The 20,151-nt window shown below is 58.8% G+C and overlaps 2 protein-coding genes across 2 annotated transcripts; one reads left to right on the top strand and one right to left on the bottom strand.

Annotated features, from left to right (window-relative positions):
* Window positions 1-540: 540 nt before the first annotated feature.
* Window positions 541-2,909, bottom strand: SIGMAR1 (sigma non-opioid intracellular receptor 1). Its single transcript, XM_083816655.1, has 4 exons — window positions 2,695-2,909; window positions 2,164-2,364; window positions 1,942-2,034; window positions 541-1,682 (listed from the first exon to the last, which is right to left on the bottom strand). Exons 1-4 carry the CDS (start codon window positions 2,840-2,842, stop codon window positions 1,456-1,458), a joined length of 669 nt encoding a protein of 222 aa, XP_083672781.1. The 5' UTR covers window positions 2,843-2,909; the 3' UTR covers window positions 541-1,455.
* A 13-nt stretch (window positions 2,910-2,922) lies between these two features.
* Window positions 2,923-7,762, top strand: GALT (galactose-1-phosphate uridylyltransferase). Its single transcript, XM_083816654.1, has 11 exons — window positions 2,923-3,066; window positions 3,635-3,804; window positions 3,889-3,964; window positions 4,077-4,125; window positions 4,307-4,436; window positions 4,676-4,732; window positions 5,047-5,169; window positions 5,255-5,387; window positions 5,643-5,726; window positions 5,815-5,969; window positions 6,049-7,762. The coding sequence occupies exons 1-11, from the start codon at window positions 3,027-3,029 to the stop codon at window positions 6,112-6,114; spliced, it is 1,083 nt and encodes a 360-aa protein (XP_083672780.1). The 5' UTR covers window positions 2,923-3,026; the 3' UTR covers window positions 6,115-7,762.
* The last annotated feature ends 12,389 nt before the right edge of the window (window positions 7,763-20,151 follow it).

Raw genomic sequence — 20,151 nt, 5'->3', positions numbered from 1 at the left:
GGCACGCACATAAACACACCCCTGTGCACGCACACACACACAAACACATCCCTGTGCACGCACACACACACACACATGCTCCTGGACTGTGCACGTGTGCACCCTACAGAGGCACGCACACTGCTCTATGTGCACACACACAGATTTGTGCATACGTGCCCAACGTGCGTGCTCACGCTCGTCCTCACCGTATGGATTGGTGCACAATTGCTCTACATATATCCCAGTGTGTGCAGGCACGTCCTGACCATATCCCCTGCCAGCCTTTACCTATATGTACACCCACACCTGTGCACGCCCAACCCACGCACATCCCCTGGTCCTGCTTGCACCTGTGCACGCACACAGCCTGTGCACCCACCGAGTACCTCCTGTGCCCGTCTCACACCCATGCACGTCGCCCTGCTCTCCACACGCCCGCCCCTGACCCACAGCACCCCTCTGGGGACACCCGGCTGTCCCCAGGACCTGGAGCCGTCCGGACCCTGCCCCACGCCCCGTGGCAGGGGCTCAGCACGCTCCAGAGACTTCCCAGGCGGGTGGGATGAAGACGTTTATTACTGACATCTCTTTTTGGGTGGCAAATTAAGACGTAGCCCGCGTGTGGGGCTGCCGGTCGGCGGGACAGGGCCAGTATGGGGAGCGGGAGGAGGGACATGCTACAGGCCTGGTGGCCAGGACACACTCACACACACACACAAACACACACACACAATTTTGGCAACAGCACGGAAGTGACAGCCCTTCACCGAGCAGCGAGCCCGCGCGGGTCCGGCGTCGGGCACAGGGCTGTGAGCGGGGTCCGCACCCCAGCTCGGCCAGGGACCCTGACGGGCCTCGGGCAGGGGAAGCATTTTGAGGGGCAAAGTCCCATCCTGAGCTGATTCGGGGGTTCGGGCACCCGCAGACACTAGGTACGTGCACAGCCTGGAGGCCACGCTTGGTTAAGGCGACAGACGGTGGCTGTCCCCCCTAGGGGGACAGCAGGGGGGTGTGTGGGAAAGGGACCCTCCTCCAGCCCCCGTATCCCCGGGGGAGATGGCACACTGGGGCCAGGAGCCAGCCCAGGACGGCCCTCCAGCGCAGAGGCTGGGCATCCCCTGGCCGCCTGGGGGTCCCGGCGCAGAGCCCCCCGGTGCCGTGGGGACACCGCGTGCTGCCAACCCATGTCCACGGGGACAAGAGCCAGGGCAGGAGCTGCCAGCTGGACGCTGCGCTCTGCACTGACCGCAGCGGAGGCAGCTCGCCAGCCCTGCTGGGACACAGGGAACCTCCCAGCCGACCTCTGCTGAGGCTGCTCAGGGCTGGCTTTCCCCGTGCACCCTGCCCCGAGGGGCACAGGGCAGCCCGGCTCGCGCCAGCATCCTCCTCCCCAGGTTTTGGGACCTGCGGCCTGGAGAGGAGGAGGAGGAGGAGCAGGGAGGAAGGCTGGCAGGGAAGCCCAGATGGCCGGGCTCAGCACCCCAAGGTGCTGATGAAGGCGCTGGCTTCCAGGAGCAGGCCCTTGGCGTAGACGCGCAGGGTGTAGAAGAGGGTGAGGAAGTCCTGAGTGCTGAAGAGGGTGTCAGCCAGGGCGAAGGCGAGTGTGGAGGGGATGAAGCCCCGGCCGTACTCCACCATCCAGGTGCCCGCGCTCCACTGCACCGATGTGGCCTCTCCTGCCTGGTGCACGATGGTATCCCCTGCCAAAACACACACGCGTGTGGCATTGCTGCCAGCGGCTGTCCCACATCAAAGAGGAGATGTGTGGGGCCAGGCCCTGCTCCATACACCCCTGCCCCTCCCCATCCTTTCACACCGGGGCTACCAGCCGCTTTTTTATTACTGGCACCCAGTACGGTGCTGGGACGCATGCAGGGGACACGGGGCGCCCCATCCCAAGCTCCTGGCTGTGCCAGCTGGAGGCAGGAGGCTCCATGACAGCCCCCTCCGTGCACTTACCGGGATAGTAGATCTCACTCCTGGTGGTCCCCTCCTTCCACTGCCGGAACGTGCCCGAGATGACGGTGTCGGAGATATCCGCCCAGTACCGACCTGCGGAGGGCACAGCACCGGCTCTGAGCATCCCTGCCAGGGACGGGAGGGATGCCAGCCCCGGGGGAAGGATGCTGCCAGCAGGAGCAGGGCTAGCAGACCTTGGAGAACCCCCCTGTCCCCACGTACCCGAGTGTCCCCCGGTGTCGACGGCCGTCCCGAAGAGCAGCACGTACTCGGTGAGGGAGGCGTGCAGCAGGCACATGGAGCCCATCCAGCCGCCCGCGTTCACGAACACCCACTGCAGGTCCTCGTCGGGCAGGATGTGGCCCGGGTGCTTCTTCCGCAGCTCCACGATGATCTTGGAGAAAGCCAGCTCATGGTCCAGCCCTGCGGCACCCGGGGGGAAGACGTCAGTCCCCGGCAGCGAGCGAGCTCCGACAGACCCCACCTGCGACCCCATTCCCAGCCGTGGGGTCCCACCGTGCCCCTCGGGGGGGGTCTCCCTGTGCCAGACCCCCCCAGGCCCCGCTGTTTGGTGCAGCACCGAGCCCTACACCGCCTACAGGGCAGCGAGCGGGACCCCAGCAAGGCGACATCGACCCGACCCCACCGATATCCACCCCCCCCCCAACCAAGCCACGACCCCACACCCGTGCCCTACGGGTCCGGCCCTCCCCAGCCCCTTCCTGGGGTTCCTCTTCCCCCACCCCCACGTACCCGCGTGGTGCCGGGCGAGCTGGGCGATCTCTGCGGGCTGGAACTCGTACCTCTTGCAGGCCAGCCAGCCCCGCAGGCCCTGCAGCAGCAAGGCCAAAGCCCCCAGCGCCAGCCCGGCCCGCAGCGCCCACGGCCCCGGCACCCCCATGGCTGCGGCCCGCTCCGCCCCGGGACCGCCCCGGCGAGGCCCCGCCGCCCCCCGCCCGCCTGCGCCGGCGCGGAGGGGAGGGACCGGGAAGGACCGGGAGGGACCTGGCCGGGGGGGGGGGGACGGGGAAGGGACGGGGCCGCCCCGGGGCAGGGCCCGCTGAGGCTTCCGGGGTGGTGGAGGCATGGAGGAGGCCGGAGGGGGACGGGGGTTCAGTGCCAGCGGTACGGCGGGGGAAGCTGGGGGGGGGGGGGGCGTGCGGGCTCCGCTCGTGCCCCCCCCGTGTTCCGCTCGTGCCCCCCCGCATCCCCACGCGTGTCCCCCCCATCTCGCTCGTGTCCCCTCATGCCCTACTCATGTCCCTCCGCCCCACTCGCGTCCCTCCGCTCCCGATGCACGTCCCCCAGCACCCCGTTCATGTCTCCCCGCACCCCACTCATGTCCCCCCATGCATGTCCCCCTGCTCTCCATGCTTGTCCCCCCACACCCTACTCATGCCCCCTGCACCCCACTCATGTCCCTTGCACCCCACTCATGTCCCTCACACCCCACTCATGTCCCCCTGCACCCCACTTACGATCCCCCACACCCCAAAGAGTGTCCCCTGCACCCCACTCACGCCCCTCTGCACCCCACTCATGTCCCACACGTGCCCCTCAGTGCCCCGCTTGTGTCCCCCTGTGCCCCATGTGCTTCCCCCCGTGCCCCACTCGCGTCCCCCCCACACCCCACTCGTGTCCCCCGTGCCCCTGTCACCGCGGGTGACCCTGCAGCCCCCCCCTCACCCCGCAGAGCACCAGCACTGCCGCTACAACCCGCTGCGGGACGAGTGGGTGCTGGTGTCCGCACACCGCGTCAAGCGGCCCTGGCAGGGGCAGCTGGAGGAGCCCCCCGCCGAGGACGTGCCCCGATGGGACCCCGCCAACCCCCTCTGTCCCGGGGCCACCCGGGCCAACGGCGAGGTACTGCTGGGCACCCCAACACCCGCACCCCATCCTCTGCCTCGTGTCCTCCCCTGTGACCCCCATTTCCCCCCCCCCCTGCAGGTGAACCCCCACTACGAGGGCACCTTCGTCTTCCCCAACGACTTCCCCGCGCTGCAGCCCGATGCCCCCGCACCCGGTAAGTCCTGGGGGGACAGCGGGGTGTTGGGGACCCCCTGGTCCTTAGGGGCTGGAGGGGTGTGGGTGCTGTCCGGGGCCCCGTCTCCCTCCCTGCTCTCTGTCCCCCCCAGGTGACAGCGACCACCCCCTGTTTCAAGCAGCAGCCGCCCGGGGTGTGTGGTGAGTACTCGAGGGGACATGGCTGTGACATCAATGGGACGAGCAGGATGGAGCCTGCTCCCTTTTCCCTTGCTTTTCTGTGCACGTCTGCTTGGATTTCTGGGGAGCTGTGCTTCCCCGGCAGGGCCACGGGGGTCCCCAGGGGTCCCCGGGGTGCCCCACGCGTGTCTTTTTTCCACAGCAAGGTGATGTGCTTCCACCCCTGGTCCGACCTGACGCTGCCCCTCATGTCGCTGGCGGAGATCCGGGCCGTGATCGATGCCTGGGCAGAGCTGGCGGCCGAGCTGGGGGCCTCCTACCCCTGGGTGCAGGTCCGTGGGTGCCCCTCTCCCTGCTCTGCGGGTGGGTGCCCGCGTAGCTCCTGGGGTTGGGACCCCGTGGCTGGGTGAGGGTCCCTTGTCCCCGCTTTGCCACCCCTCCCCGAGCCTCTCCAGGTGGATGGGGGCTCCGTGCCCCTGCCATGCTCTTCCCGGTGTGCTGGGGACACCGAGGTGGCTGGCAGCGGGGACACGGGTGCTGGCACCTGTCCCCTGCTCTCCTCCTTCTGCAGATCTTCGAGAACAAGGGGGCGATGATGGGCTGCTCCAACCCGCACCCGCACTGCCAGGTGAGGCTGTCCCCACGGCGTTCACCCTACAAGAGCAAACCCCTGGAATATGCGACCACAAATCCTCCCTGAATTGGGGTCCCCCCCAACCAGTGCCTGATCTGTCCCCTCTCCTCTGGGGACCGTCCCTTGCTGCCACTCGTCACACTGCCCACCTGATGGCAGCACGGACCTGCAGATGAGCAGGGTTTGGGTTTTCTTTTGGGGAGAGGTGTGAGCCCAGAGCGCCCAGGAGATGTTTTGGGGTTTGTGGGTGGGGTGATGGAGCAGGCTGGTTGGGGACAGGTGACACAGCCCCCCCGTGTCCCTGCCAGGTGTGGGCCAGCAGCTTCCTCCCCAACGAGGCGCGCCTGGAGGAGCGGACGCAGCGGCAGTACCGGGACCAGCACGGCGTGCCCATGCTGCTGGAGTACGCCGAGCAGGAGGCGCGCCGCAAGGTGAGGAGGTGGCTGTCGCCCCGTTGTCCCCTGCTGTGGGATGTCCCCGTCCCTGGGTGGCTCCCTGGAGCTCCGTGTCCCGCAGGAGCGGCTGGTGGTGGAGAACGAGGACTGGCTGGTGGTGGTGCCCTACTGGGCCACCTGGCCCTTCCAGACCCTGCTGCTGCCCCGCCGACACGTCCTCCGCCTGCAGGACCTGCGTGACAGCGAGAGGGACAGTGAGTGGCCCCGACATCCTGCCCCACGTCCCCTGGGCTCGGTGCTTTTGGGGAGAAAGGTCCATGGGTGCTGGCGGGGGGGTCCATCCTCCTTTTTGGGGTGATGAGGGATGTGGTACTCCATGCTCTCGGGATGCTGTCTGCACGGGTGGGGATCAGGGAAGTGGCCTCCTGCTTGTCACCAGTGTCCCCACAACCTGGGGGGGGCGTTGGCCTGGCCAGCTGGGGGTGTGACACCCTGCCCACCCTCCCCAGGCCTGGCCTCCATCATGCAGAGGCTGCTCATCAAGTACGACAACCTCTTCCGAGTCTCCTTCCCCTACTCCATGGGCTGGCACGGTGAGCGTCCCCACCCCTGCGCCCTGGGGGCTGCGTCCCCCTGCGCCCCCGTCCCCTCGCACCGCCGCTGACCCCCTTCCCTCGGCAGGAGCCCCCACGGGCCCCCACCTGCAGGAGGACTGCGGGCACTGGCAGCTCCATGCCCACTACTACCCGCCGCTGCTCCGCTCCGCCACCATCCGCAAGTTCATGGTGGGCTACGAGATGCTGGCGCAGGCGCAGCGGGACCTCACCCCGGAGCAGGTGAGCGTGGAGGGGACCCGTGATGGGGACTGTCCCCAGGGCTGGTCACTCACTGAGCCTCCCCGTTTGGTCCCCGCAGGCTGCAGAGCGCCTGAGGAGCCTCCCCGAGGTGCACTACAAGCAGAGGCCCCAGGAGACGTCGTGATGGGGGCCAGCAGGGGCTCTGAGGCTGGGGCGAGGACCCAGCTGGGAGTGGTGGGAGCTGAGACCGGTGAGCTCGTGTCACTTGTGAGCCTTCTGGTTTCCCTGCTGAGGTGGCTTCTGCTGAGTTTTGGCACGGCTGGGTCCGGCTCGTGGGTGACTTTTACCTGTTTGGGTACCCCGGCCCTAATCCTGCAGCATCCTTGCACGAGTGGTGCAGTTCCTACTGCTTCCAAAGCGAAGGGCTCACCCTCCTCCCAGTCCAGTCTTACTTGTGGGACTGGGAACGATGCCATGGGGCATCTCCAATAAAACCCATGAGCAAAGTGCCTCTGCCTGTGCCCTGCTGGCTCCTGGCGCTGTGTGGGGTGTCACAAGTGCCTTCGGGGTCCCCCTGGTGGGGACCCCCAGCTGTTGGGGGGATGATGCTGGGGTCTGCAGGGGAAGTGCCTGCAGCCCTGCGCTGCTCGCTGCTGTCTCTGCATTGCCTCCTCTTCCTCCCTGGGGGGAGCTCTGAGCCTGTTTGTGTGCTGCAGGTTGGGAGGAGCGGGAAGCAGGAGGAGGTTTGTGCTGCCCAGGGCACATCCACCTCGCAGGGCAGGGCTGAGGGATGGCAAACTCGCTGCACGGATGCTCCCCTGCAGCTGCTGAGCCAAGGAGCTGCTCCTCTTCTTCCCCCTCCTCACCACCTGGGGCTGCAGCCCTCATCCTGCCCACCAGGGATGCTGTGTGGGGATGCAGCGAGGGGCTGGGAGGCTGGCTCGGTGTGGGGCAGCAGCACCCGGTGCCTGGGGTGGGCTGGGGGATGGTTCAGGCAGCTCTGTGCTCTCCACTCCCCCCCGCAGCCCCTTGCCCTGGGTAAACCCCTGGTCCTGTGATGCCCCACGGCTGATTATGGGGTTTGCCCCATGGGGATGCTCGGTGGACGGGGCCGAGCACCACCTGCCATCACATCCTCGCACAGTTGTTTTTTTTTTAAATCATCACCAAAGAGCCATTCTCATAACTCCCTAACGAGGCCCGTATTGTTGTGAAGGCTGAGAGTGGTCCCGTGGGGGCCAGAAATCTTCCGTGAGCAGGGAGATGTTCTCCTCCTCAGGACTGATTTGCTTCCTCCAAGGCAGCAGCTCGTGGGAAGGGACACGTCCCTGTCTGTGCTGATGATGTCCCCATCCCATGACACATCCCCCACACCGACCCTCAGGTCCCCAGTGCCCTGTAGGTCCCCAGGGTTTTTGGGAGGCGGCGATTGGGGTAACCCCACGACCGCCTTCATCCCCTCTCCTCCTCCTCGCAACAAGTGCATCCGCAGCCGCCTCGCACCTTCCCGGCTCTTCGCTGGAAAAGTGGCGACGAATCGGTTTAAGTGTGGCGATCCAGATTGGGGTAATTAGCCGCTGAACCGGTTGTAACGAAGCTCGTCATCCCCCTGCACGCGCAGTTAGCTCTGATTTAATAGCCCACCGGCTCCCAGCCCGGGCCGCCGCGCGTCAGCCCGGGGCCGTAAATGAAACTCGCAGTAAGTCAAGCGGTATTAAACTTTACAGTCGCCGTCTTTAAAAACGAGATGCTTTCTCCAATAAATCACGGCGAGTGGGATTGTAAATATCAAGGCAGGATCCGTATTGCTTAATTAAACAGCACCTAATGAACAGCCTGTTTGTTGTGTTGTGATTTAGGATGGGAGACGGGGCGTGCCGAGGAGCAAAGCCCTGCTCGCAGGTAGCGACTGCTGAAACAGCACTGAGACACTGCACGGGCTTCCCTTGGTTTAATTTCAATTTTTTTTACCCCCCAAAATGTGAAAAATTCAGCAGGGAAGTCAGCTGTAAGCGGGGATGCTCCTCGTACAAAGATCCCATGGTATTTGTACCCATGGATGCTCCTGGTACAGATATCCCAGGGTATTTGTACCCTTGAATGCTCCTGGTACAAATACCCCTGTATTTTTAGCTTGTGTGAGGGGGTGGAAAAGCCTGGCAGGGAGAGACGGAGCCTTTCCTGCGGTGTAGGGAGGCGGGGGGGCCGGTGCAGCCGGGGATGCAAATGCCCTGCAATTTGTAGGAACCATCGCTGCCGCGCTATAAAGCCCCGGAGCCTTTTTATGTTTCGGTAGTTGCAGTCTGGTTGTAATCAGAAAGGCAAAGACGTGATTTGTGGGGAAGAGATGAAGCTGGGTGCGGGGCTGCGGGGTGGCTGGCTGCCCCTGGGGGCTGTGGGGACTGCTTGTGGCCTTGGGGACGGGGGAGACCCCCAGCACCGCCAGCTCCCTCTGAATCCCACAGTCCTCTGTCCCCAGGGCTCTGCTCATCCCTTTAGTGCCACCTCCCGAGCCCCAAATCCTGCTGCTCCCCCCCATCTCCTCATTGCACAGGTGAGACAATAAATAAGGGAAGTTAATCTGTGACCGGAGCGTTTTAATCAGGAAAAAAAAAATGTATTAGTGCAGGCCTGCTGGCTCCTGCCAAGTGCACTTTTACTGTCCCTCCTGGTACCGGCTTTATGGCTGTCATTTCATTCCGGTTTTAGTGTTGTTTTTGCCCTTATTGTCGAGTTTCTCCTTGCCTCCTGTTGCCTGTGATTGGATTGATGGAGACAGGGGAGGAAGGAAGGGAGGGGGAGAGGAAGGAAGAGGAGGAGGAAGGGAGGGAGGAAGGCCCCGTTGCTCCTGGGGGAAGGGAGCAGCCCAAATCCCCGTGTTCCTATCCGAAAGGCACCATCAGGTGCTTAACATGGAAAACAATTAAAAAAGATTTAAGCAGATGCTAAACACCCTCGTGCCCTGCAGCAGGCAGCTCTGTGCTAGTTGGAAACTGGGATGCCAGGGGAATGAAAAGCGAAAAAAAAGAAAAAAAAAAAATTCCAGAAAACAACTCCGTTTTAGCTGTTGGCACAGCACCCAGCTTGTCCTGGGCAGCCCGCAGCATCGCCCCCGGGCTCGGCAGCTGCCTTGGCAGGGGCTTGCCAAGGGGCTGAGACCATTTTGGAGCAATTTTGGAGGTGACTTGCCCGCGTCTCTACCAGCTGGTGTCTTTTCCTGGGCTGCTGGTCCCTGAGACCTCCCCATAAGGGATTTCCAGAGACTTGGGGACGGTGGGACTGCAGCTGGGTGTCCGGGCTCTGTGTGCGCTCCAGCAGCCCAGCCCCTTGGGACCTCGTTTGTTATCAGCTGAGACGTGCAGGTGATTAAACAGCATCACACTGCAGCATCCACGCGGTCAGTAAGCGGCGGGTTCCCCCCATCACCCCCAAATGTCCTCTGTGCCCAGGGCTGGGGATGGGCAGGAGCCCCCAGGGGTGGCACCCTCATAAATCCCCCCCCCGCTTGCTTTGTGACCCTTTCCACCCCATCTGCAAATCCCCCCGGGGATCAGAGATGCTGAAAAAGCAACTGCCCGATTCCGGCTGCTTCCGCAGTGTTTCGGTAACAGCAGGACCCCGCTCCATCCCAGCCCCTTAGAAGTTCCCGAAATATTGGCACAGGAGGAAAGAAATGACCCCCAGCCCATAACCCGCCCCCTGTCCCCCCCGGCAGGGACCAGCAGGCGCATCGGGGCCTCGCCGTGATTGTGATAAAACCTGCGGGACACCAAGGGCATCGCTATGATTTGTGCTGTCTAAATGTTAATCAGAATAATAATGCCTATTGAGACAGCTGTTTTAAAAGGCTGTGATGTCGGAGTAAAAATTCCAATAAAACTCTATTAGCCCTTCCTCGTTACACTAATGGTGCCTGCTGCTAAAAGCCCCCCGCTATAGACACCCGTATTAATGGGCTTATTACAGGAAATAAAATCCGAGGCTGAACATTACAGTGAAGCCTGATTAATTCAGCAAGGTAATCTTTTTTTTTTTCCCTTTTTTTTTTTTTTTCCCTCCTCTCTCCCTTTTCTCCCCCCCACCCCTTAGTTAATGAACGTGCTCCTCGAAGTGCCAACTGTGGAGCTTGTCTTGGAGTTTGGCGATGCTTTTAAACTTATTTTGTTGGTGCAGAGGAAGCTCTGTGCTGGCCCCTGGTGTGCGTGGAGGAAGGGCTCTGCAGGGACATCCGTCAGACCTGGTGAGAGAGGAAGAGGAGGGCCAGGAGCGAAGGCCCCGCAGTGCTGGGGAAGGGGACAGGGGCTGTCCCACAAGTGGCCCTGGCTTGGTGGCCAGCCCCTTGCTTGTCCCCGGGGCTGTCCCAAGCCGCGTGTGGCAATGCACATGGCAAGAGGCAGAAATCCAGGACGGACACACCGCTGCTCGTCCAGGCTATAAATAACTCCCATAAAATCCTCTTCCCAGCCTTTTTGTTTGCAGCCAAACCCTGCCAATGGGAAAGGAGACGGCATCTATTTTACGGGCGGCTGGAAGCCGGCTTTGCATTTTTCTGGCTCGTGTAATCCCACAGGTACCCTTGTTTCTTCTCTTTTTTTAACAGCCTTTTGCTTCACGTGCCTCCCAGCCAAGTTTAATTATGGCCTCGGCTCCCACTGCCCGGGGAAGGAGAGGGAAAAAGCTGGGAAGGAAGGAGGGGAGAGGGATGGAGGGATGGAGGGATGGAGGGATGGAGGGGTGGAAGGAAGGAAGGAAGGAAGGAAGGAAGGAAGGAAGGAAGGAAGGAAGGAAGGAAGGAAGGAAGGAAGGAAGGAATGGATAAAAGGGAAGAGAGAAGAGAAGAGAAGAAGAGAAGAGAAGAGAAGAGAAGAGAAGAGAAGAGAAGAGAAGAGAAGAGAAGAGAAGAGAAGAGAAGAGAAGAGAAGAGAAGAGAAGAGAAGAGAAGAGAAGAGAAGAGAAGAGAAGAGAAGAGAAGAGAAGAGAAGAGAAGAGAAGAGAAGAGAAGGAAAGAGAAGGAAAGAGAAGGAAAGAGAAGGAAAGAGAAGGAAAGAGAAGGAAAGAAGGAGCAGTACCAGTTTGTGCCCATCCTGGGAAGCCTGGAGCAATGCTTGGGTCCCAGCCTTGCAGAGATGGCATTTATCAGCCTCACATCAGCCCTCAGCATCAGTCCCCCAGCTCTCCCTGCCCGGGGATTTGCTGTGATCGCTGCCCATCACAACCTTTTCTGCCCCCTTGGGGGGTGAAGGTGATGGGTCCCCATGGGAGGATGGGCTGTTGAGTGGGCAGAGGAAAATACAGGGGAAGGAAGGAAGGGGAAAGAAAAAAGGAGAAATCAATTTAGCTGCAATAAAGCCTCTTACTGTATTAACTGCTAATCCACAAGTACACAAACACACAGAGGGAGTCCTTGGAATAAAGGCGTTTAATTAGGCTGTTTGCTCAGCGCTGGCTCTGAAGGGTCTGGCGCGATGGGGGAGCGGGCACGGCGGGACCGGGGCGACGCTCGCTGGGGCCACCGCTGACCTTCCCCTTTGCTGCAGGCCACGATGCAGTGCTGTCCCCTCCATGGGGACACGGACCACCCCTCTGGCCACCCCTGGGTCCCCGGGGGTGCCGGGGGCTGAGCGGGTGCCCCCAGGCCGGGGCAGGACGGCGGGCATCGCGGGGCCGCTCGCTCTTTCTTCCTCTCCTTTTCTTGCCTCCGGGCGGGGAGGGGGCTGCGGGGGGGGGGGGGGGTGGGCTATAACTCTTCTCTGCTCCTGTTTGATCTGCCAGCGGGCTCAGCAGGGGGAAGACCCCGTCTCGGCAGGCTGCCCACGAGATAAAAGGCATAGAGGGCCCAGCCAAGACATTTTTTCCACTGCTCCCCCCCCACCCGTTCGCCCCTTCCTCCATCCCCCCGGTTTTCTTGGCAAAGGACGAAACGGGAAAATGAGCGTACGCCTTTCAAAGCCCTTCCTCTTTCAATATTGAGCGGGGCCTGGATCCCCTTCTGGATGCCGGATTGCTGGCATTCCCGCTCCCCACGCAGCCTAAACTGTAACAGCTGGGGGCTGGGGGTGACGGCCGGGGGCTGCCAGCACGTGCCCCAGACGGGGGCGACCTGGGGGGGGGGCAAAGCATGAAGAAATGGGCTGCCCAAAGCCAACAGGGCTCTGCTGTCCCGGATGTTCTCTTGGATTTGGGAATCCCATCCTGCCCCAAGCAGGGATGCCGAGCACCCCGGGAATCCACAGGCCTGCTGCTCTGGGCCCGGCCGAGTGTTTAACATTTTCCAGAGATTTTTCTTCTGATTTCACCCTTTTCTGTTTGATTTTGTTTGAAGATGATAATGATCTTCCATTTCCAAATGAAAAGTCATTTGGCACCCATGGGGGGAAAAAAAAAAAGATTTATTTTTTCATTTAAAGCTGTTGAAACAGGATAGTTAAACTATCGCATGTCTTTTTTTTTTTTTTTTTTTTCCCCTCAAGGTTTTTGGAAAGAGAAATTCCTCCGAAGTGACCTTTTCTTGGGAAGTGTTTTGATGAACTGGCGCTTTTCGGATGAAAAAGCATTTCTTTCCAAAGCGCCTGGTTGTTTCTGAGGCAAAGGGCAGGAGCGGAGGGGCCTGGGGCGGTGGAGCGGTAGAGAGAGCGGTTGGTGGAGGCAGGAGCCGGATCTTGGGATTTCTCCAGCCCCTTGGAGAGGGTGATCCTCCTGGAGGCTATGTTGAAGCACGTGGAAGGAGGTAGGTTGCCTTCATCAAAGGCAAGTTATGCCTGAATAATCCAGTAGCCTTCTATGATGGAGTGGCTGCGTCGGTGGACCAGGGAAGAGCTACTGGTGTCACCCACCTGGACTTGTGCAAGGCCTGTGGCATGGTCCCCCACGAGACTCTTTCCACTGAACTGGAGGGGTATGGGTTTGATGGACGGACTGTTAGATGGATAAAGAATTGGCTGGATGGCCAAAGTTACAGTTATGGCTCAATGTCCAGGTGGGAACCAGTAACAAAAGGTGTCCCTCAAGAGTTTGTGCTGGGGCCAACACTATATAGTATCTTCAGCAATGGCACAGGTAGTGGGAGTGGGTGTTCCCTCAGCAAGTTTGCAGATGGCACCAAGCTGAGTGGTGCAGTTGTAACTTCAGAGGGAAAGGATGCCACCCAGAGGGACCTTGAGAAGCTGCAGAGGTGGGCCTGAGCGAAACTCATGGGGTTCAACAAGTTCAAGGGCAAGGTCCTGCACCTCAGCTGAGGCAATCCCAAATGTCAGTACCGACTGGGTGACGGATGGATGGGGAGAAGCCCTGCGGAGAAGGACTTGGGGCATGGGGGGGGACAAAAAACTGAACGTGAGATGGCGACATGCACCTGCAGCCCAGCAAGCCAGCCGTGTCCTGGGCTGCAGCAACACAGCGTGGGCAGCAGGGCAGGGAGGGGATTGTCCCCCTCTGCTCTGCTCTCGTGGGACCCCACCTGGAGCCCCGCACCCAGCTCTGGGGCCCCAGCACAAGAAGGACACGGAGCTGTTGGAGCAGATCCAGAGGCCACGAGGATGCTCAGAGGGCTGGAGCACCTCTGCTGTGGGGATGGGCTGAGGGGGCTGGGGGTGTTCAGCCCGGAGGAGAGAAGGCTCCAGGAGACCTCACTGCAGCTCTCCAATCCATAAAGGGAGGTGAAAAGAAAGATGGAGAAAGAAATGCTCCCTGAGGGGCAGCTCCCCCTTCTTTAATTGCATTTGGGCGTCCTCACTTGCCACTTCCCCACGTGCTGCATGTGCCACGTCACTGCGCTGTTGGTTCGGGTTTATTAACCGGGGTGTCAGGCAGGGGCAGATCAAATGGCTTACGAGGGCCTAAGTGCATCACAGCAACGCCATTATCCCTTGCCACCGAATTCATAATCTCCGCAGAAAACTAGAGCAAGCCAATCTGAGAAGCCCTATTCTCCCTGTGCCCCCGTGAGCAGGGCCCCAATTATTTTACCTTTCTTTATAACTATTAATCCCATCCTCACCAGCTGCCTGTGATTTTACCTGGGATCTATGCAGTAACAACACAGGCTGGCTGCACACATGCTTTTAAGCTCCCCACAGCGTGACACAGCTCCGGGGGTGCTTTTTGGGGCGTCCCCTTCCTCATGGGGCCGTGGTGGCTGGGGACCCTTCCTGCGGTACCCAGCAGGTGGTGGTCATGTGTAACTAATTCCTCCCAGCCTTTTCTTATCGGAGGGCTTTAATGGTGTATTCGGTGGCAGGTGGGCATTGCCCGTTGCTCATGGGCACCTGCTGCGTCGTAAGACATTTCCTTTAACATTTCCTGGGCTGGGTGCAGGCGCTGGCTTCCCTTCTGCTGCTCTCCGGGCCATGTCAGTGCCAGACAGCAGCAATCATCTGGAGGGAAAACAGGCGAAACCTCTTATCACGCCTATGAGTCCGGTTGACACAGTCTTTCCGCTCTCTGATTGTATTTAATACCTTTCATTTCACATCTTTCAGCACTTCACAATAGGACCGACAGCCGTAATATCTGTAATAGCGCCTGCTCTGAAGGGACGCGCGGAGGTTGCAGTGTCTGGAGGAAGAGGGCAGGCGCAGGCTGGACGTGGGATGTGGGGGACACTGGGGCAGCGGGGGGCTCGCTGCTGGGGGATCAGCACCCCCCAGGGTGTCCCCCCCCCTCCAGGAGATGGGGACTTGAGCTTCAGCTGAAACATTTGGGGTGCCGTGAGATGCTGGGATGTGTGGGGGTGATGCTGTTTGGGGTACGGGGCCAGAGAGGAGCACGGGTGGGCTGCGAAGCTTGGATGCCCTCTCCCACCTCTGAGGGTGTCAAACAGCCCCGAAGCCCTAACCCAGCGCCTTCTGGGTGGATTTGGGGCCAGCTGTTGGCATCTGGGGGAGAGACTGGGGTAGACCTGGGGAAAACTCACTGTTTTTCCCTGCTGGAGCTGCTGCTGAGCTGAACGCCAAAGAAACAAGAGCTCCCTGCTGGAGCTGGAAGAGGAGAGGTCAGGAGCAGGGCTGCTGAAGTTTTTGGCTTCAAGCAGCCGGGATGGCCAGAGATGAGGCAGATGAGGGCTTGTGGGCTTGCGGAGCTGCAGGGATGGGGCCAGCAGCCACCTGCTTCCCTACAGAGACCAGAGGAATTCCCAAATTCAGCATCCCAAATGGCTGGCCCTGACACCATTGCTTTGCATAGGAAGCAACTGCTTCCTCTCAGCTTTTTACTCCTCGCCACATTTACGTCCAGGTGTTTAACTCTGACCTTGGATCAATTTCTTGCTTAAAGTTATCCATTTTCCATGACAGGGGCCTCGGAGATGATGAAAAATTGACATGGTGTAATAGCAGAGAAGTGCCTCTGGATTTGCAGCCAATCTCTCCTGCGGCATGGAAATAAAGCGCTCTGAAGGCTGCAGAATAGCTGAGCAAATCCAATAGTCTCATTTTATATAGGTGTATATATATATGGGTATGTATATGTGTGTAGCTTTATACATATGCGTATTAATATTCTCCACCCATTTCATTGCAGCACCTGGCCCTCAGAAATACGGCTCCTAATGCCAGGGGCTAATGGGAGATGTTTTTATTTGTCCTTGTTATAAAACAGGTATCTCCGTATTAACTTTGCAGGGCATTATATTGATGTACTGCAGTAAACTTTATGGCAGATTTCACAACCCTGTTAAGTGCATCATCTTAGGCAGTAATATCCAGCCAGGAAGAACAAGAGAAGTCCTTGCAAGTGATACGTGGCCGGGGGAGCAGGGAGAGGTGATGCTGATACTTGCATGGTACCTGCCACGTGTAGGATGCTCCCCACATCCCAGGTAAGGGTTTTCTCCCTTTTCGGCTGCTGCCAAAGCCTCCCGGAGCTGTGCAGTGATTGCATCCCCTGGTTTCTGGCTGGCTGCTCTGGCTGCTGTTTGCTCTCCTCTCCCCCCGCCTTCCTCCCCCCCAGTAAATCTAACGTGATGCTCACGCATCCGCCGGTCACAGATAACTGCTTAGCTTAAAACCTGTTCAAATTCCCTTCACTTATCTGCTAAATGGGATCTCAGTTATAAATAGAGTCCTGTGGTCATGGAGGCTGATTTGGGCAGGGGCTTGTTTGGCAAGGAGTTTTACAGAAATCCGAGCAAATTGCTGGGAGAAGCTGAGAGATAATAACAAGGAAAATGATATTAAACTGACTTCTCTGCTCGCCCCTCATCCCTCGGCCATTAGCAACCCATCAGGAGAGCACAGTCCCCTGGCAGACAAGATGGCACAGGTGAAAGCAGATCAGGTGCAGAGGCTGGATCAGGATCCCAATGCTTTGGAGGCTTTTGGAGCAAGGACCAGGCTGGGCAGTGGCTTAGCAGGGCTGGGGCTGTAACGGGGCGGTAGGATTAGAAGAAAGGCCCTCGGTTATGAGTTCAGCATCTGCAAAAGGCAACTGTCCAGAGGGGCTGCTTGGGACCATAGGTGTGTGCGGGAGAAAAGCCCCGTTGATGCTCCATCCCTCCAGCATTGCACAGACACTCAGAGTATCAAAGGAACCCCTCAAAATTAATTCACTTTGATCTTGGCATAGGATAAAACTCGCATGGGGAAGTTAATCCATTGGGTAGGACTGCTGGTCACCGGTGGTGATGGGAGTCTTCCTCACAAGGGTTCTTACTGTGGTGTCTTCGGCTGAACCAGGAGAGATGCTGCAAAATGTTGTCTCGTTTCATACAAACCAGCCAGCTGCCACCCTACCTGAGCCCCAGCACATGCATAATTCAGTGCCACTGGCACACCTCAGCTACATGCAAAACATCCCTTAAGCATCCTGACAGCACCAGCCTACATCACCACTGCTGCAGGAGCAGATCCTGTTGACCTCCTCCAAACGACATCTCTGCATTTATTTAATCGTGAAGGTGCCACGGGGAGCTAGCAGTAGGTCCTTTCTCCATCTTTTCGTTAGCAGGGCTTGGGGCAGTTCCCTCCAAGCCCCAAGGGGGTGGGTGGGAGAGGGACCCGGTGGCAGCCCGAGGTCACCTTGGCCCAGGAGTTGTCCCGGGGACAGGGTGTGGAGCACTTGGGAACACGGGAGGAGGTTTGACAGAGGGCAATTTGGGTGAAACAGCATCGGGAGTGTGAGAGCAGATTTGTTTCCAGTCTGGAAAACACCTCCACCGGGAGTGCGAGGAGCCTACGGAGCTGTTACTTTTGGACGAGGGAGGCAGAGAACTTGATCTGCAAACAAACGGGAACTGGCAAAGCCGTCAGCTTTTTGCTCTGGTTTCTTTGTTTCCTCTGAGCTGGGCTCTGCCTTTTTTTTTTTTTCTCCTTTAATTTTTTTTCTTTTAATTTATTGAAATTCTCTGGATCCCGATTCACTTTCTTTGCTCTTTATTTCTTATTGCTTTGGCTGAAACATTAAATCCCCAGTACGACTGGGATCAGGGCACGAATAAAAATAGCCCGTGGAAAAACAAACCGAACCGAGGAGGAGGCGAAAACAAGCCTTGGCGTGGCCGATCCTCGGTTTTGGTGGCAGAGGACGGGTGACACCCAGGTGCAGGACAGGAACAAGGGGATGGCAGCCGGTGACACGAAGGGTTGTTGCTGGCCCTCGCACGATGGGGTGGCCAGATGGAACCGGTGGGCTCCCCCTGGCTCCCAACAGGCAGGGTCTCTGCTAAAATTGGCCTCCTGCCTCGATGGGCAGGATAAGAGGGAAATGTCCCTGCCAAGGGGTGAGGCCGGATGTTTGTCCTGCGGTGCCGAGGAGGAAGCCTTGCCTTGTAAAACATCCCTGGGTAGCCGCAGGGGCACGGCGGTGGCTGCCAGTGACCTCCCCGCCTGCCCGTGCCTCTGCAGGAAACAGCACCCTTTGCCACGAGGCGGGAAACTGAGGCACGGGGTGATGGCATCGGTGGTGGGGAGGGCTGGGGACTGCTGGGCACTGGCCCCTTCCCTCTGCGGAGGCAGCCTGTGTAGTCAGCGTGTCAGGCTGCTCCCCCTTCATCAGCCTGAAATTACCATTTGAAAAATAAAAAAAAAAAAAGGAAAAAAGGAAAAGGAATCCAAATCTTCAAGAAGTCACTCAGGCTGTTGTCTGGGGTTTGTTTCAAAAACAAAAAAAGGAAGAAATCAAAGAAACAGATGTTTCTTTTTGATATTTAAAGGGGTGTGTGGCTGCATCCTGCTCTTGCTTCCAGCGCCGTGAATCCGGAACAAATCCACAGCGAACCCAGAACCCAGGCCTGTTATCTCAGTGGCTCCATGGGCAGAGTCTAGCCCCCCAAATTTTGGGGAAGGGGCTTTCCCCTCTTTCTGTGACACCTTGCTATTCGTGAGTATAGGAACAGATGCAGCTGCTGCCTGCCTGCTGTGGTGCTGCTCTGGGAACGTTTCTCCTCCCTGGTGTCTCGTCTACCTTGGAGCAGGGCCTGCTGCTGCCTTGATAACTGGATGGAGAGGCTGCTCTCCTCGTGCTGCAGCCCCCACATGTTTTTGGGTCAGCTTCTGATTAAATGGTGCTTTTCTAGCACCCTCCGTGGCTGCGCCTCGAGGAGACTGCTCTTGTCAGCAGCAGGCAGAGGCTGCTGTCACAGGACATGGGCCTTGTTTGCATTTCAACTGCAAAGGAGCTGGAGAGAAGCTATGTCCCCTGCCAATCACCTTGAAGCACGGGGCCAAGAGCTGAAACACCAGGCACGGACATGTTCTGCCGCCAGGGTTTGTTTCTGCCATCTACGGTCTCTGGTCTGTGTCAGAGCTGGGTTTGGCTCCTGGTAAATGAGCTGAGAAAGCTGGAGCTCGAGCTGTGCAGGAATCTGGTTCCTTAGAGCTGCAGCCGGTTCCTGCCCTGCCCAGAAGAGATCATCGCTCTGCAGATCACACCAGCTACTGGCATCTGCTCGTGGGCATCTGAGCTGAAGCTGAGAAAGGAGCTGTGATGAGCCAGCAGCCTGTTAGCCACGGGGCTCAGCAAGGCCGGGGGCTTCTCACCGCTGCCTCCCTGGGGACAGCCTGCCCCCAGAAGGTAAAGGTGCACCCCAGAAATGCCTCGTCCTGCACCCAAGATAGTGCTTGTCAGCAGCAGCTGGAGGTTTCTGCGGCATTTCAGGGGGGATTTCTGTGTTTCTACCACCAGGTTTAACTCCTGGTCCGGGAGAGATGTGCTGCCCAGGAAAAAGGTGGGTACTGCACCTGGTCCCTCTGCAAATGACCGTCTCCACCCCTCTGGCACCGCAGACATCCTAACAAAGCCAGAACAGCTCCGTGAGGATGCTGGGCACTTTTCAGAGAAGGTTTTGCACTCCCTGATCAATACCTGAAGCCTCCTGCTGCTCCGTATTAGGGCTGAGGTTCAGGGACCGTAGCTGATTAGGCACAGAAGAAAGCTCTGGGCTGGATCAGAGGCATCCAAGATGTCAGATCCTCTTTACTCATCAAAATACAAAAGCAAGAATCTCATCTGGCTGCTTGGCTGTGCTGAAATAATAGCTCATTCAGGAGGTGGAATTTAAGCCTAAAAGCTAACATTTGTGGTGTGTATTTATAACAGGCAGGCACAGGGAACCTATCCATACTCCATTTAATTTCTTTCACAAGCTCCTTTGATCCAGGCATTATTGTCCAGGCAAAATTGGCACAAATTTCATTGCAGACATCACCAGCCGTGCTGCTGTGAGCTGCCCAGCATCAGGGCTGAGAGGAGCTGCATTATAATTCATTTTAATTGAGCACTTGGGCTAGCCATGCCAGCCAGCTCTCCTACTTCATCTGGTCACCGTGAGCTCGTTACCTCCAAAACCCAAAGGTTTGCCAGCCTCGTGGACAGGAGACAAAGAAATTGTGGCACTTACCTGGCATCTGCTGTGGGTCTCAGTTGTGGTGCTTTGGGTGGTGCCGGGGTCAATGAGGCACCTGCCCTGGCTGGGAAGGACCCAGCAGGTATTTGTGGAAGCTGCTGGAGGCCCGTGGGATGTGTGGGGTCAAACCGTTGCAGAGAAGGGGATGGACTCTGGGTTTCCAGGAGGTTCTCACTCTGCCTGCCCTGGGGAGAGCAGGACCTTGAGTCCTGGTGAAATTGGGTGTCTGCTTTCCTTTGCAGGCAGGGAGGTGACTGCTGGAGACAGCGGTCCTGCTCCAGCCTCTCCCCGCAGCCCCTCAGGCTTCAGGATGCAGTTATTCTTGCAGAGTGAGGAGGTGCACTGCTGTTGGCTGCTCTGGGCTCATCGGAGCCAAGATGACCA

The sequence above is a fragment of the Anser anser genome (assembly GCF_964211835.1).
Source record: "Anser anser genome assembly, chromosome: Z".
Taxonomy (NCBI): Eukaryota; Metazoa; Chordata; class Aves; order Anseriformes; family Anatidae; genus Anser; species Anser anser.
This window is presented reverse-complemented; position numbering and strand designations above follow the sequence as displayed.

What these genes read in the sequence shown, in the direction of transcription:
- SIGMAR1 (XM_083816655.1), bottom strand. Translation starts at nt 2,842, where the DNA reads ATGGGGGTGCCGGGGCCGTGGGCGCTGCGGGCCGGGCTGGCGCTGGGG. An exon ending in GCTCGCCCGGCACCACGCGG is followed by an intron (nt 2,365 to 2,694) that starts GTACGTGGGGGT and finishes CGGGTGCCGCAG; the next exon opens with GGCTGGACCATGAGCTGGCT. An exon ending in CGACACCGGGGGACACTCGG is followed by an intron (nt 2,035 to 2,163) that starts GTACGTGGGGAC and finishes TGCCCTCCGCAG; the next exon opens with GTCGGTACTGGGCGGATATC.
- GALT (XM_083816654.1), top strand. Translation starts at nt 3,027, where the DNA reads ATGGAGGAGGCCGGAGGGGGACGGGGGTTCAGTGCCAGCG. An exon ending in ACCCGCACCCGCACTGCCAG is followed by an intron (nt 4,733 to 5,046) that starts GTGAGGCTGTCC and finishes TGTCCCTGCCAG; the next exon opens with GTGTGGGCCAGCAGCTTCCT. An exon ending in CTACTCCATGGGCTGGCACG is followed by an intron (nt 5,727 to 5,814) that starts GTGAGCGTCCCC and finishes TTCCCTCGGCAG; the next exon opens with GAGCCCCCACGGGCCCCCAC.